Here is a 14,351-nt window from a genome sequence, read left to right as displayed (position 1 = left end):
GCAAGGTTCCATACTGGGCCCGGTGTTGTGGAACGTCATGTATGACGAGGTGTTGAAGCTAAAGTTTCCGGTAGGGATGGTGATTGTCGGCTTTGCGGACGATATCACCTTGGAAGTCTACGGTGAATCTATCAGAGAGGTTGAGTTGACGGCTGCCCACTCTATAAGCATTGTTGAAGATTGGATGCGATCCAGGAAACTGGACCTAGCGCAACATAAAACGTAGGTTATCGTGGTGAACAACCGCAAGTCGGTGCAGCAAGCAAATATCAGCGTCGGGAACTGCACTATTTCGTCACTATTTCTTAAAACTCCTGTGAGTCATGGTCGACGACAAGCTCAAGTTCGCGAGCCACGTCGACTATGCCTGCAAGAAGGCTTCCACAGCTATTTCGGCATTGTCTCGTATGATGTCTAATAGCTCTGCGGTATATGGCAGCAAGCGAAGGCTTTTAGCCAACGTGGTCCAGTCCATACTTAGGTATGGCGGACCGGTGTGGTCATCGGCGTTAGGAACCAAAAGCTACCTAGGTAAGCTGAAAAGTACCTACCGTTTCATGTGCTTGAGAGTGGCGAGTGCGCATCGCACAGTTTCATTTCGCAGTATGCATTTTGAGTGACCTGGTCAGTCTCTCAATTCAGTACTCTAATCGCGAGCGATCAACATACGATAGAGTTGCCAGTTGATAAAATTTTAATGCAAAATTGCCCATAAGCATCACCTGACTAACGTACAGTAAACCAGATTGACCATGTTCACAAGATGACCGTTCGAAATGTTAGGTATTGCCACCATCGAAGACGCTACGGTATTAGGTGTGTATGAAATGGGTTTGACGGGGGAATACGGGGGAATGGGGAATACGAGTAGAGAGAATAAAAGGACTTGGTAAGACTATTTGAGCCCTGCCACTGGGGAGAGCTTGGCCAAATACCGATGAGCAAGGAACCGGTTGAGACTAAGGAGTTAAAAATACCAAAAGGACTGAGATTGTGAAAAATTAGTACAAGTATTCCAAGCTGATGACACGCATAAGTTTTACGAGAAATTGAACTAATCTTGTAAGGGTTATACACCGAATCGTGACATGTGTAGAGACGAGGAAAGGAACCTGGTAAGAGACGAGTGCGAGGTGGTCGACAGGTGATAGGTTCTTCGATGAACACCTCAGTTGCACAAGCACTTGATCTTCAACAGCTCAAACGAGAAGTCGGGTTGCTGAAGACCAACGAAAATAAAAGCCGTACATAATCCAATGGGATTATCATCATATTCATCAACAGTTGCTTGTCAAATCCTCCGATGACTCTCTAGTGATCCCTAAATTCTTAAACCGGCATCGGTCTACGTAGTGGACAAGACGCCAATGTTAGGTAGACCCCTAGGTAGACGTCTCCGGACGATACGAAATTTTGTTGTACACGTTCCATACACGTCTGGTTTTCTAGCACAGGTATAGATTTTACAACGAAATTTAACTTCAGATCGTATACCAGAGCGCATCCGAAACCCAACAGAATAGCAATGTCATTGAAGTACAAGGCGAATAGCAAAGGCCCCAGGTTACTGCCTTGTGGAAACATTAGATATACTACGCGCATTCAGCACGAGAAACTGTGGAACCTAACCTAACACGTGAAGTGCGGTCTAATTCTAGCTCAACCATGAAATCAGTCTATTAGATACATCTATTTTGGCCGGTTTAGAGATCTTGCGTGGGAGTATTCGATGATCTACTGTGTCGAAAACGGCCTTAATAACCGGGAGCACAGCGTTAATGTGAGTTCCAGCTTCCAGTCGTGAGATTCAGGTACTAGTAAAATTCACCAAATTAGTCGCCACAGAACGACCCGGCTTAAAACCAAGCTGGTCTTGTTCAGAAAGACACTAAATGAGATTAAGTGTTAGTTCTAGGCAGCGTTGCCAACCTTCCAGATTTGTCTGGATTTTCCAGACTTTTTGATGCCTAATCAGGCAAAAAAGACGTTTTTCAAACATTGTCTTCCATTAGATCAAATGACAGCCAGATTTTTTCCAGACATTTTTATTCTCGTTTTCCAGATTTTTATAAAAACCGGTTAGTAACGCTGGTTCTAGGTAATTACGCGGTGAATTAGTTTATTCACCGTTCACAGTTTATTCAGAATCACAGAAGCACTAGCAGCAGGAAGTGAGAGAGGTTTGTTGTACTGTTCTCCGTGCTCCCTATTAAACAATGAAATTTGCGGTTGGTTATAGTCTCTTCAAATGAGAATTCTTTCTTCTAAAGACCCTTCGTCACGTAACTCACGGATTGAGGGGATAAACTTGACAATCATGTTTCTATCAGGTGAGCTGTAAGCTGCGGCAAGTAACAAGTTCATGCCTTTAATAGTAGCAGATACACAGACTTGTTCGAGACAATTTCTATGCCTTAAATAGACCTGCGAATCAGGGAACTGTTGAACAACGGGAATCAATATGCTACAAAATTACTTTTGTTACTATTCCTCGAGCTACAATCACAACGTTACACGTTGAAGGTGCGTCCAAACAGTTGAAAGGCATCGGTGCAGCCATCCAAGCCGGTTTCAGTTAGCAAGATCACATCACAGTTGCAATTATTAGATGCAAGGTACAAGTCTACTTTAGTTCTGAAACCTCGTACATTCTGATAGCACTTGCAAATACCCACCGCGTCATTGGCGTGTGCAGAAAGTTTCAAAACAGAACTCCCAGCACGTAGAAATCCCAATCTGGGAGCGGAAAATATATCAGCGGAATACATGTTCGGATTACAATTGCATTTGTATGCATCACTGTATTGGAAGAAACTGTCACCACACCAGCACACAGGGCAGGGACGACTGGTGGCCGCTGACTTGGTCGGCTGACGCAGGGACTCCGTTAGTACCATGAGCAGGCTTGGCACTTTTTTGGTTTGATTTTGCTCTTTTGATTACTGCACCTTAGCCAAGTAAAATGTGAATGTCTGTTATCCGTGGATAGAGTTTATGGAACTTGTAAGCACTGTCGACTGTGAAATTCCCTTTTTTTATTAGCTGTCAGTCTTACTAAATCAAAACAGAATTTGTACTTTCTCCGACGTTTCGACTATATTTTGTAATCTTTATCAAGGATTTAATACTGTCTGCCCTTTGTCAATTGTCTTTGTTTAGGTAAAGTAACGTAACGTAAAGAATTGTCGGAGAAAGTACAAAATCTGTTCTGATTTTGACAGCCGATCAAAATAAAATAGGAACTTGTAAGCTGTTACATAAATCGTCGTTTTAATTTCTAGCGCTACAATTTAAAATAAATCCAAAATGCATTTTTCGTCACTACTTTTCTAATTTTTCTGATCGCTTTTCAATCTACAAATGGTTAAATACAGGAAAAAATCACACCAGAATTGTTAGCAATCGTAATAACAAGCAAAGAAGATAATTAGAAACAATACACAAGCGCAAGAAAATTTACCTTACAGTACAGAATACAGAAACTGAACTAAATCACACCCGCGTTGGTCAATTTCCGCAAAACTGCTCACTTTCCGCGTGTCACTTCCGAGCGCCATCCGTTGTTACACGCCTAAACTACCGGGTGTGCAAAGCTAGTTACGTGCATACCGGACCGGCGGACGTGAAAATCCACGACCACGACGCTAAATCTTTTGACGTGCAACATTGCTTTTGGAAAAGCGACACATGCTACTACTAGCCGATACACGAACCGGTTGGTTGGTCGGTCGGTCGGTGACATTCTTCACAAGCCGAGATCGAAACCTAACCACCGAAATGACACGATGCGATGTTGCGTCGCGAGCTGAACCGAACAGAAGAACAGAACCAAACCAAGATGGATGTTGCATGCAAAAAGCTTCGAACCAATTGGTATAGAACCGATTCGATAACGAACCGGGTGAGTACAGAAGGATGCAGTGCGGAAAATGTATCAGAGAAGAAAGGAATCTAATGGAACACTAAAAGTAACAGAAAATGCAAGGTAGAATATAAAACTATAATGCTTTTTATTATCCTTTCTCACAGAAAAAAAATATGATTACGATTATTGCACTCGATAAGAACTCAACTCTATATCAAGAACACCGATTAGTCTAATCTGCTGTTTGGACCGGATTTGGCTTCTCATTCGAACGTTCGCTTGACTCGCTCAAAATCGCTCTTGCTCTCTCTCTCTTTCACATGACTCACTCATTCGTCCGTAAATTGTTTGAACGGTAAATTAAAGCAGCAGAGCAATAATGGATGAACTGAGCAATACAAAGAGAACTAAACTTGAATTCGATACATGGTAGTAGTAAATAGAAATATTCGCGTACTAAGTAGTAATTATTTTGTAGTTGATAGATATAAAACTGTTAACAGATAGTTGCATGAAAAAGATTTCCATGGAAAAAAGCGATCCTCTTCAAAATCAAACACCCCTGATTCGCTCAAGGTTCAAAAACAAAGGGAATCGGTCCTGTCTACGTTGTAGAAATTTGACAGTCAGATTTCCAGACCCGCAGCCGTGACCTTATCCGTTGTGCTTGAGCCTTTACTGTAGCGCAAAAACGAGTTCGTCATAATAGCAGTAGCAGTAATAATATGACCTTAAATTTTATGTCTCAATTGTGTATCACAGCGTCTTACAAACTAATTTGTTTCCTTGTCGTGCTATAAGTAGTAGTGCTTAAAAATGTTTACAATATATTTTGTTTTGTTTTCTTTTTTCCTGTAACTTCAAATACTCTTAAGTTTGATCGACCCGGATTGAGCAAGGTTGTTCTTGGTTAAGTGCAAAACGTGATCGATCTGTGACGTACGCGTGTGTGTGGTCGTTTGTATGGATTGAGCTTAAATAAATGGCACTGGATCGTTTGACTCCTATGGACCAATTGTTTAAGAACGGATTCAAACTAGATATGTATCGCACCGTTTGTTGTTTATCATAATGCTAAAATCTTCCTGCGATTTTCCTTTTCCGGACGGTGCGTGCGAAACCACTTGAAACATATTTTTTCCTTACATTATACATACATAGTGATACTTCGCTTAGACTAGCTTTAGTACAAAATCGCTCTGAATAACGTACATCACCTGCTAATCAGTTCCGTTGGGAGATCAAACTTCGGCAGTTTGCCGTCTATCGTTGAGAGTACAAATTTCGTTTGGGTCATTATTGTTACTGCCAATGCCATTACGGCCAACCTCATTGCCGGTCGGAACTGCAACAAGAGGAGCACTGGTAAGAGGACCGCTATCGTTGCTGTTAATGTTGATAATGATCGTGACAATCTGATCCGAATCGATTGGACTGCTATTACTACCGCTGCTACTATTGCTACTACTATTGCTACTCGTACTAGAACTATTGCTTAAACCGGCTCGACTGCTGCCGCTTCCGATGAGGACATTTGTGGCGGCATTGCTGCCAGCGGCAGCAGACGATGTCGATATGGTTGAACTACTGGAAGGGGGCGGTGGAGGCGCTACGCTAAAGTAGTCGGCAATGATAGGATTATTCTGGGCTGACGAGGACGAGGACGATGAGGAACCATGTGAGGAACCCACCACAAAGCCATAGTGCTTCAGGATGTCCATCTTGCACATCGGACAGGTCCGGTGCTCCAGCAGCCACGGATCTATGCAAATTTTGTGGAATTCGTGTCTAAAGTGAATAGAGAGACAAACAAAACATCAGGTCGGTGGGCCAGACGGCAGTCCAAAAACTGGCGGTCGTTTACTTACTTGCAGGGAAGAACGCGTATCACATCGGTTACCTTGTAGGGTTCAATACAGATGGCGCAGCAATCGTTGTCGATTTCCTGGGAAATTGGAAAATAATGCAATTTTATTGTCAACGGCGATGTCCAAAGATTATGTAAAACCATACAACACACAGCCAAAAGTTTAAGGACCTACCTTATCATCCGATTTAATACTTTTGGTAGGAATTTTACCAATGATGCGTTTCGCCACGTTACATAGTCGCCTCTGTCAGAAAACAAAAAGAAAAAGAATAAAAAACGTGAATTTTAAATCGTGACGGTCATTCAGGTTTGTTTGTTTGAGTTCTGTTCGTGCATTTGAAGTAGGATCGACTTCCATAATTTCATATACCGTGAATGTTAGCGGAATTGAAACGCTATAACTCTTGCTCGTCACTAGGGACTTGGCATCAAATCAGCAAATCCCTACGGTAGCGACAACTGACAAACTCAATCAATCACGGTTTGAGCTCTCGGGTTACACAATCTATTGACCGATCAACGGACTGACGACGGTGCGGTCCCGTCGTTAGACAGTAATTAAATGCTTGCATAAACGGGGAGAACCAAGCGCACGACCACCATTTGTTGTTTACTTACCGATTGTTTATCTTTGGTCTGCAAATATCGGAACCGCTGCACATAGTAGAACACCAGCCAGACCAGCGAGATGATCATCAGCACGATGAACGAGATGGACACGAACAGCACCGACGTTCTGTGTGCGGAAGGACGGAAACGGAAGTTTAGTGATTGTGCGTGAAATAAACAAAGGGTAGAGGGTGGTCATATTACGAGGTTAGTATTCTTTGGATCTACACCAGCGTTTTGGTAAATCAATATTTTAAGGGCAAATCTTAATTTATTAAGAATTAATAAAATAGGAGGCTCCGTGACTCGGGATCTGGTCCCTCAATTGACCTTGAGGTAAACGCCAGTCGTTGTATATTCCAATCTCAGCTGGAAGAGGCTGTTCGAGTCAATAGGGTCGTAGCACTAGCCCCGCAATTGTTCTGTAATCTAACAGCTGGCTGCGAAGTCAGTCGTAAAAAACAGAAGATCAGATCAAGTTTCGATAACGAAATGTAACATCCAGGCTTTGCTTTGCTGTATCTAGAGACACAAAAGCTCTTGGCAAAAAATAATTAAATGAAGGTTTCAAAACAAAATAAAATGGAACTTTTAGTACTCATTTTTGTTCGTCAAACTCTTGAAAACTGTGGAAGTTCAAACACATTATCTACTGCAATAAAATAATTCTAGGGATATTTGCTCGATCTTGGAACTTCGATCTATCTGTATATAATCCAGTTCGACCTGTACCTACAATAGAAATTCATCAAGTCACAATCGAAATAAGCGTAAATATTAGGCATTATCATTAATTAATCAACCAATCACATGTAGGCACGCTTTTGCTGTGGTTTCGTTTACTACGATATAAAAAAAGTGACAGAGACTTCCCGCCCCAACAGGTCAGGTACTGTTTCTTTCGTTTGAGTCTGGACGATGTTGATGTCCTGAAAGTAAAAACTGCTGTAGGGAAGGGACGGTAGAAGAAAAGAATGAAAATTTTAGTTTTAGAGTGAAGGTGAAAGAACGGAAAGGTGAGAGTGTGGGGAGAGGGTTATTAGTAGCTACGCTTAACAAGTAGTCGTTATGACTCCTACCTCTAACACCGCACTCCCTCTCTCACCTTTCCGCTCTTTTACCTTCACTCTAAAATTTCCATTACTTTTCTACCGTCCCTTCGTCTATTGTAAAAGAACTACCGTTTCAAAAAATATTAATTGTATATGCCTGACTTCATTTCGAGGTTAAGCCATAAAACACGTGGTTGGTCGATTTTATTACCTGAACATCGAACCTATACGAACTTGACGTCCTAAAAGTAAACCCTTAAAGAAAAGAGCCCAACCATCTCTTCCCCTCAATCGATTGTACCGAAATACTGTAAGAATGTACAGTCCGACGATATGATAGACAGAATATTCGAGCTTGTGACATGATGCAGGCAGACGACATTTTAATAGTGGAGATCTTCATTCCAAGACTAGCAACGGAGTTCCTTACATACTTTTGGTTGTATTACAGTCGAATACAAAAATAACAAAAATGCAGAGTGCCAATTAAACTTGCAAGGTACAGAGAACGATGATAATACTTGATAATCTTTAAACTAGCATAATATCAATACCGGTATTCACGTGCTAGTTGAAAGACAGTCGTATTTCAAATCAATTTGACATTATAAATGGTGCTTGCTAGTATTTTCGAAGAAATTGATGAAAGCAAATCATTGGTTAATTGAAGTTAATAAACGTATTTATCAACTGGTGTATAGATTTTAGCCAGTTATTGCTGAGTGCTGACTGCCAGAAAAATTCAAAAGTGCACAATCGCTTATAAAAGCGTACTTATTGCTTGGAGTATGAGCAAAAAGTGTCCGAAGATACCAAAGCGATTCAATCTAAAATAGGGTATGTTGCTGCTTCGTCGTAATTGCCTATTCCCGTCCTATCCAACACAAATCATTAAAAATATCAGCATTTTTATGACACACAATGCAAAACTAGTTATTCCCCAATATTTTAGTTTGTTGTCTATCATACGCGATCAATCAAAGTGAGCTGAGATCTATTTAAATGATTTTTATCATTAAAGAAGTCCTAGCAGCCCCAACGTTTTTTCGTGCTACGAAGAAGAAAATGTCGACTGATCGTTTCAATTTCCGTCATTCATAAAAGAAAATAAATCACGCAAGGCATTGTCGTTACTCTACAGCTAGGAAAACTTGCCTGATCTGCCGAAATTTTGCAGAATAACATCTGTCATGCCGTCCTACACAAATACATGCGCGTTAGCTTCGTAAACATTGTTATGATTTTTAGTTCGGACGATGAAAATTTTTAATAGACGGACTTTAAAACGGTACGACGAATTTAAGAAATAAAGTCAGCTGCGTAATTTCAATAATATGCTTTAATAATCGCTTTTCAGTGATTTCAAAGTTCACGGATTGGAAGGTAAGTGTGTTTTAGTCAAATCAGTACAAATTTTGGAGTATTCATTAAATCCATCCAGTAAATGATATAAATTAGAATGCCTTTACTTACTACGACGGGAATTAGAAATAGGCCCTAGCACTTTTATGACCGTTTGCGCGCTTTTGAATGTAACATTTTTCATGCAATAAGCAATATCAAAAGCTATCTGGTGCTACAGGTCTCACATAGAAATCTTCAAAATAAGATATTTATTTAAAAAATCTTCAGCATTATCGAATTGTATCTATATTCGTATTTCTACGTCAACCCGTCGTTCGTGCCCGTAGGCAGAGACCTTCTTACTTCTGTAATGTTTTGTAGTATGCTATTATATTAATATTTTTCTATTTTCTGAATTCTGTCCAAGTTCTGTCTAAATTCTCTCCAAGTTCTGTACAAGGTCTGTTAAAACTCTGTCCACGTTCTGTGCAAGTTCTGCTCAAGGTCTGTTCAAGTTCTGTCCGAGATCTCTCTGATTTCTGTCTAAGTTCAGTTTAAGTTCTGTCTAAAGTCAGTTTAACTTCTGTCCAGTGTTCAGTGTTGTCCTAGTTCTGTGCAAATTCTGTCCAAGCTCTGTCTAAGTTCTGTTCAAGGTCTGTTCAATTTAAGTTTTAGTTCTATCCAAGTTCTGTTCAAGTTTTGTCCAAGTTTCTAGGTTGTCCAAGATATGTCTATGTTCTGTCCAAATTCTATCGAAGTTCTGTCCTAGTACAGTTCAAGTTCTGTTCAAGCTTTGACCAAGTTCTGTTCTAGTGCACTTCAAGTGCTGTCCAAGTTCAGTTCAAGCTCTGTCCAAGTTCTGTGCAAAATCTGCCCAAGCCATGCTTTGCTTAGGTTCTGTTTAAGTTCTGTCCATGTTCTTTCTAAGTTTCCAAGTTGTCAAAATTCTGCCCAAGTTCTGTTCAAGTTTGTCCAAGGTCTGTTTAAGTTCTGTCTGAATTCCTTCGAAGTGCAGTCCAAGTTCTGTCCAAGTTCTGCTCGAATTCTGTTTAAGTTCTGTTCGAGTTCCGCCCGAGTTCTATCCAAGTTCTATCCGAGTTCTTTTCGAGTTCCGTCCAAGTTCAGTTCAAATTCTGTCCATGTTCTGTCCATGTTCTGTCCATGTTCTGTCCAAGTTCTGCCCGAATTCTGCCCAATTTCTGATCAAGTTCTGTCCGAGTTCAGTCCAAGTTTCGGCCTTGTTCTGTCCAAGTTCGGTTCTTGTTCTATCCAGGTTAATCTGTTTGTCTGTGTAGCGCAATGTTGATAGGGAGGCAGAAAACACCATCGTCTTGTCAACGTCCCTTGCATGTTTCATACGGACTAGACGCACCCGATACCCTCACACAGCACTGTACTCCAAACCGTTTTGTCCATTACTTTCCATAACTCTTCACAGTCGATATTATCATATGCGACCTTACAATCGATGAAAAAGTAGAGGCTCCGACAGTTTATGAAAGTACGGAAGACAGAGCTGTAACAACGGATCGAATAAATCGGAGGAAGAATTCAGAGATTGTTAATGAGTTGAAAAAGGAACCAGTCACAGTAGCCCGGTACGAACCGCCAGCTTGTTTCTCCCAGTGGATATTCGAACATACGACGAGTGGCTTGTTAGACCACCTTCGAATCGCCAGGTCAACTGGAAAAAAATTGTGGCCTAACAAATGGCCGTAGTCATAGCTCTTCTAAATAGAAAACCGAATAGAGGGCCTCGAACGGTGCGACGGTTTGTGTGTCAGTTGGACAAGTCACTGCATGGCTCAAAAGCATGCAACGACCAGTTTCAGGTTTCACAGTAGATTTATCGAAAGCACAAACGAACAGTGTTTGTATTTATAGCAAAACGCCAACGTACAGTGATTTTTTAAGGTAAATGCTGAAGACGTGGTACATACTAAATCAACCTTACAAACAATCGAAAAGCGATGTCTAATGACGGAGTTACAGATGACCGACGGTGACGGGATTCGCTGTTTCCTCGGAATGCTGTTCCATCGAACGTGATGCTGGAGGAAAAACTGTCCAAACCAGTCAGAGGTGTTTCCTAGCAGACTTGCTCCATAGTTAGGGCCTGGACGAATGCAAACCTTACAAAACTCAATTGGAAGTTCTGCTCAAGTTGGAAAAGTGACTATACGGAAGCGAACAATAATGCAACCGGATTTGGAATCAATTGGATGTATCGTTGAAATAGACCGGAACTGGTGGCTACTTGTCAACTGTTTTAGCCAGTACCAGCTGCTCGACAGATGTCCAACCGATGCACCTAAAAAGATACTTCGGTACATGAAGAACACTCTTGACCTATGTCTGGTCAAGGTTTGCCATGGTTCTGAAGGTGCATTAAAATACTATTTTAGTGAATTTCTGTCGTCGTCAGCAGCATAGAGCCAGGGTGCTTATGCTCTTTCAAGCAATCATCTTCATTCAACTCGACGGGGTCCCCTCGTCGCCAATTTCTCTAATGTCTCAGAAGTCGCAAATCATTTTCGACCTGGTCGAGCCATCTTGCATGTTGAGCCCCTCTGTTCTTGATGCCGGTGGAACTGTTGAAGAAAATCGTTTTCGTCGCACTATCCTCCAGAATCCATACGACGTCCGTAGTCCGTGTCCGTAGACTGCCGACTTTCGCTTGATATACGATGGGAATCTCTCCACACAGGGCCTGCAGTACGTGATTTATACGTCTCCGGCGCTCTACGCTTTCAGCTTATACTTTACCACATTTCATTCACAGTACCTGCCGCTAGAACACGGCAAGGGCACGTATCCCTACTAGCACAGTTGTTATAAAACAGTTGTGACAACCGATATGTGACTAATTTTAGTCATAAATAAGTTCATGAAACTAGAAGTACCAAAATGTGCTGCTTTGGATGTCCTTCGTAAGCAGCGTCACAACTTCAAACCCTAAAGAACTACTGGTCTTATAAGAGTTATTGTACATCGTCAGCTTCGTACGGCGTACAAGCGTACATTTACGCATTTTCATCTGGCCGAACCCGGATGAATCAACCCCGGTCGGCTAAGAACATAAATTCCGCATTTTATCCGATTACCCGCGCCGGTCAGTGACTCGATCGAGCGACGGCGCCGGTAGGGCAAAATACTTCGATGAAAAACAACGCGTTTTGCACCATTCTAGGTTAATGAACGCGCAAGTTTCTTAACCTGCCGCAACGAACAGTTCCCAAAACAAATGCGGGGTTGCGCGAAGTATTGCAGTTTTGCCGACTAAGATAAACAACAAAGCGCGGAACTGTTCGAGTTGACAAAAAACAAAGTTCCCGCGCGAGGGGCTAAAATGTATGCGCGAGAGGGAAGCTCAACGGACAGCGTGAGGACTGCCGCTAGACAGAATAGGACGGAACTACCTCGAGGAGGAGTTTCCTTAGGGTAAATAGTTTTGACGTAGGACTACGTCTTACGGCAAGTTTTGAGATAGGGTGTCATTCCAAAAAATCGAAAAATGCGAGCGTCACGAAAAATGAAAGGTTTTGAGCGCTAATAGCTCTGCGGTTTTCCGATCGATTTTCAATATTCTTACACCAATCGATCGGAAAACCTTCTAAGAATTGACCCAAATGAAGAAAAGTATGAATTCTTAATGTTGAACTATTGAAAAATTGAAAATAATGAACCTATTTTTCACCAGAATTCTCGCTTCCTGATTGGTTGGAAGATTCTTTGCGATGATCTAAACCTATACCAATTTGATATCTGTGCTTGGGAAGTAAGCCAAAACAAGTGACAAAGCTTCCTTATTTCAACAAGATTTCTTAACACCGCGGTTAAACCTAGACCATTTTGATGTCCTTGCTTGGGAAGTACGACAAAGCCTTCTCGTGCCAACAGATTTCTTACGAACTCGATTAAACCTAGTCCAATTTGATGTCTGTGTTAGAGAAGTGTGCCAGAAAAAATGACTCAAGTTCGTTGTCCCAACAGATCGCAAATTCTTTACTGCGAGACGATTAAACCTCGGCGAATTTGATATCTGTGTTGGAAAAATGTGCTACAGCTGTAGTGTTCGGTTACAATACGACACTGTATGAATACTCATGCTTGCCGTTTCATTAGAAGTGTAGTGAAAAGATGTGCTGTTGATAAAATAGGATTGAATTGGTAAAATCCCTTCAACGTGGGAAACCATGGATAATAAAAACAATCTGTAATTTCAGTAAGGTAGCAGGAAAGCAATAGTTTGTGTTCTTGATTTTGTTAAATTGTTTTCAAATGCACAATCTTTTGAGATTTGAACGTATGCAATGTTACTACTTTGATAAATGTTACATACAACGCGTGTAGCATGCATTTATGTTGCATATAGCATGTATACATGAAGAATCGAATGATTACAAGCATGAATACATGCTACTATCACTACAAAGAGACTTACGTAGTCCTGCGTCACCTATATATGCGGTCGTGTCTTGTACACAACCCCTCTGATTTTTAGCAAGTAAGAATTAACTTTGTGGTTTTTAAATAAAGCGATTCGGATTTGACACGCCGACCCATCTGGTCGGTAGTGCGGATTAATTACTGTTTTAATTTTCTTTACCCTTCAGGCGTATGCCTCTTAACCGTCACGTTTTGCAAAAGGCAAATTACTAGTGTAATTATCCGTGTTAACCAGCGATCCCAAACATACGCACTCATTTACCATTTCTGGTTAGTCGTTGCCAACGTTTACAGTCCGTGGAATGCGCGCGTTTATCTCATTTGAGCCTCTTAATTTCATGTATTTGATTTCCGACGCAATCCTCGCAGACTCCGCCTGTAATCTGGCGCAGATTGCCTCCTCCGTCGCAAAGTTCCTGGGTATGATATCAAATTCATCTACGAAGACGATGAGTTGGCTACCTTTAGTGAAACTCGTGCCCTCTCGTTCCGATATATCCTCTACAGATAATCTTTCCTTGCCATCACCTTGTTTTTAAGCTCTCCGTATGTCAAATGGATTCGAGAGTGCCCCCGAGATACACACGAAACATATCAGTTGTTGCAATGTAGCTCTGATAAGTCGCATCAGTTTATCTAGCAAACCTTGTCCGTCCATTATCTGTCATAGGTGTTCACGATCGGCTGTATCGTACGCTGCTTTATAGTCAATTAAGATGTGATGTCCCGACATTTCTGCAAGATCTGTCGAAATGTAAAAATTTTGTTCCCAGTGGCGCGAGCCCCCATGAAACCCGCCAGATAATGTTCTAGGAAATCTTGTGCTATCGGTGACAGCAACCGTAATAGCATCTTGGAGAGTAACTTGTAGGCGTGTTTACCAGCATTATGCCGTGGTAGTTGTAACAGTCATCCCTCCTAATTCTTGGAAATAACCCAGTGTAGAGCGATTGCCAGGCTTTCTCGGCCATATTTATAAAGGTCTACTGGCAGGCGATTCTAACTGGCGACTTTGCTGGTCTTCTACAAACCGATTTATCGTTTGAATTCTTGGAGATCAGGGACTGAGACACTGCTATCTTCCTTGGCCAATCCATGGGCATTTCGCCTGCTTCTGAATCTTCGCTATTGAGGTGTTCATCGAAGAACTGCTTCCACCTGT

The 14,351-nt window shown here is 41.6% G+C and overlaps 1 protein-coding gene across 1 annotated transcript in view; it reads right to left on the bottom strand.

Moving 5' to 3' along the window:
• Nucleotides 1–14,351, bottom strand: part of LOC128735597 (E3 ubiquitin-protein ligase goliath) — an 85,477-nt gene that overhangs the window by 9,164 nt on the left and 61,962 nt on the right. Inside the window, exons 4-7 of the mRNA XM_053830080.1 lie at nt 6,354–6,471; nt 5,908–5,979; nt 5,734–5,810; nt 5,557–5,653 (exon numbers count right to left, since the gene is read on the bottom strand). Of these exons, the coding sequence (XP_053686055.1) occupies nt 5,557–5,653; nt 5,734–5,810; nt 5,908–5,979; nt 6,354–6,471 (364 nt within the window). The remainder of the gene's footprint in view (nt 1–5,556; nt 5,654–5,733; nt 5,811–5,907; nt 5,980–6,353; nt 6,472–14,351) is intronic.

This window comes from Sabethes cyaneus, chromosome 2 (assembly GCF_943734655.1).
Source record: "Sabethes cyaneus chromosome 2, idSabCyanKW18_F2, whole genome shotgun sequence".
NCBI lineage: Eukaryota > Metazoa > Arthropoda > Insecta > Diptera > Culicidae > Sabethes > Sabethes cyaneus.
This window is presented reverse-complemented; position numbering and strand designations above follow the sequence as displayed.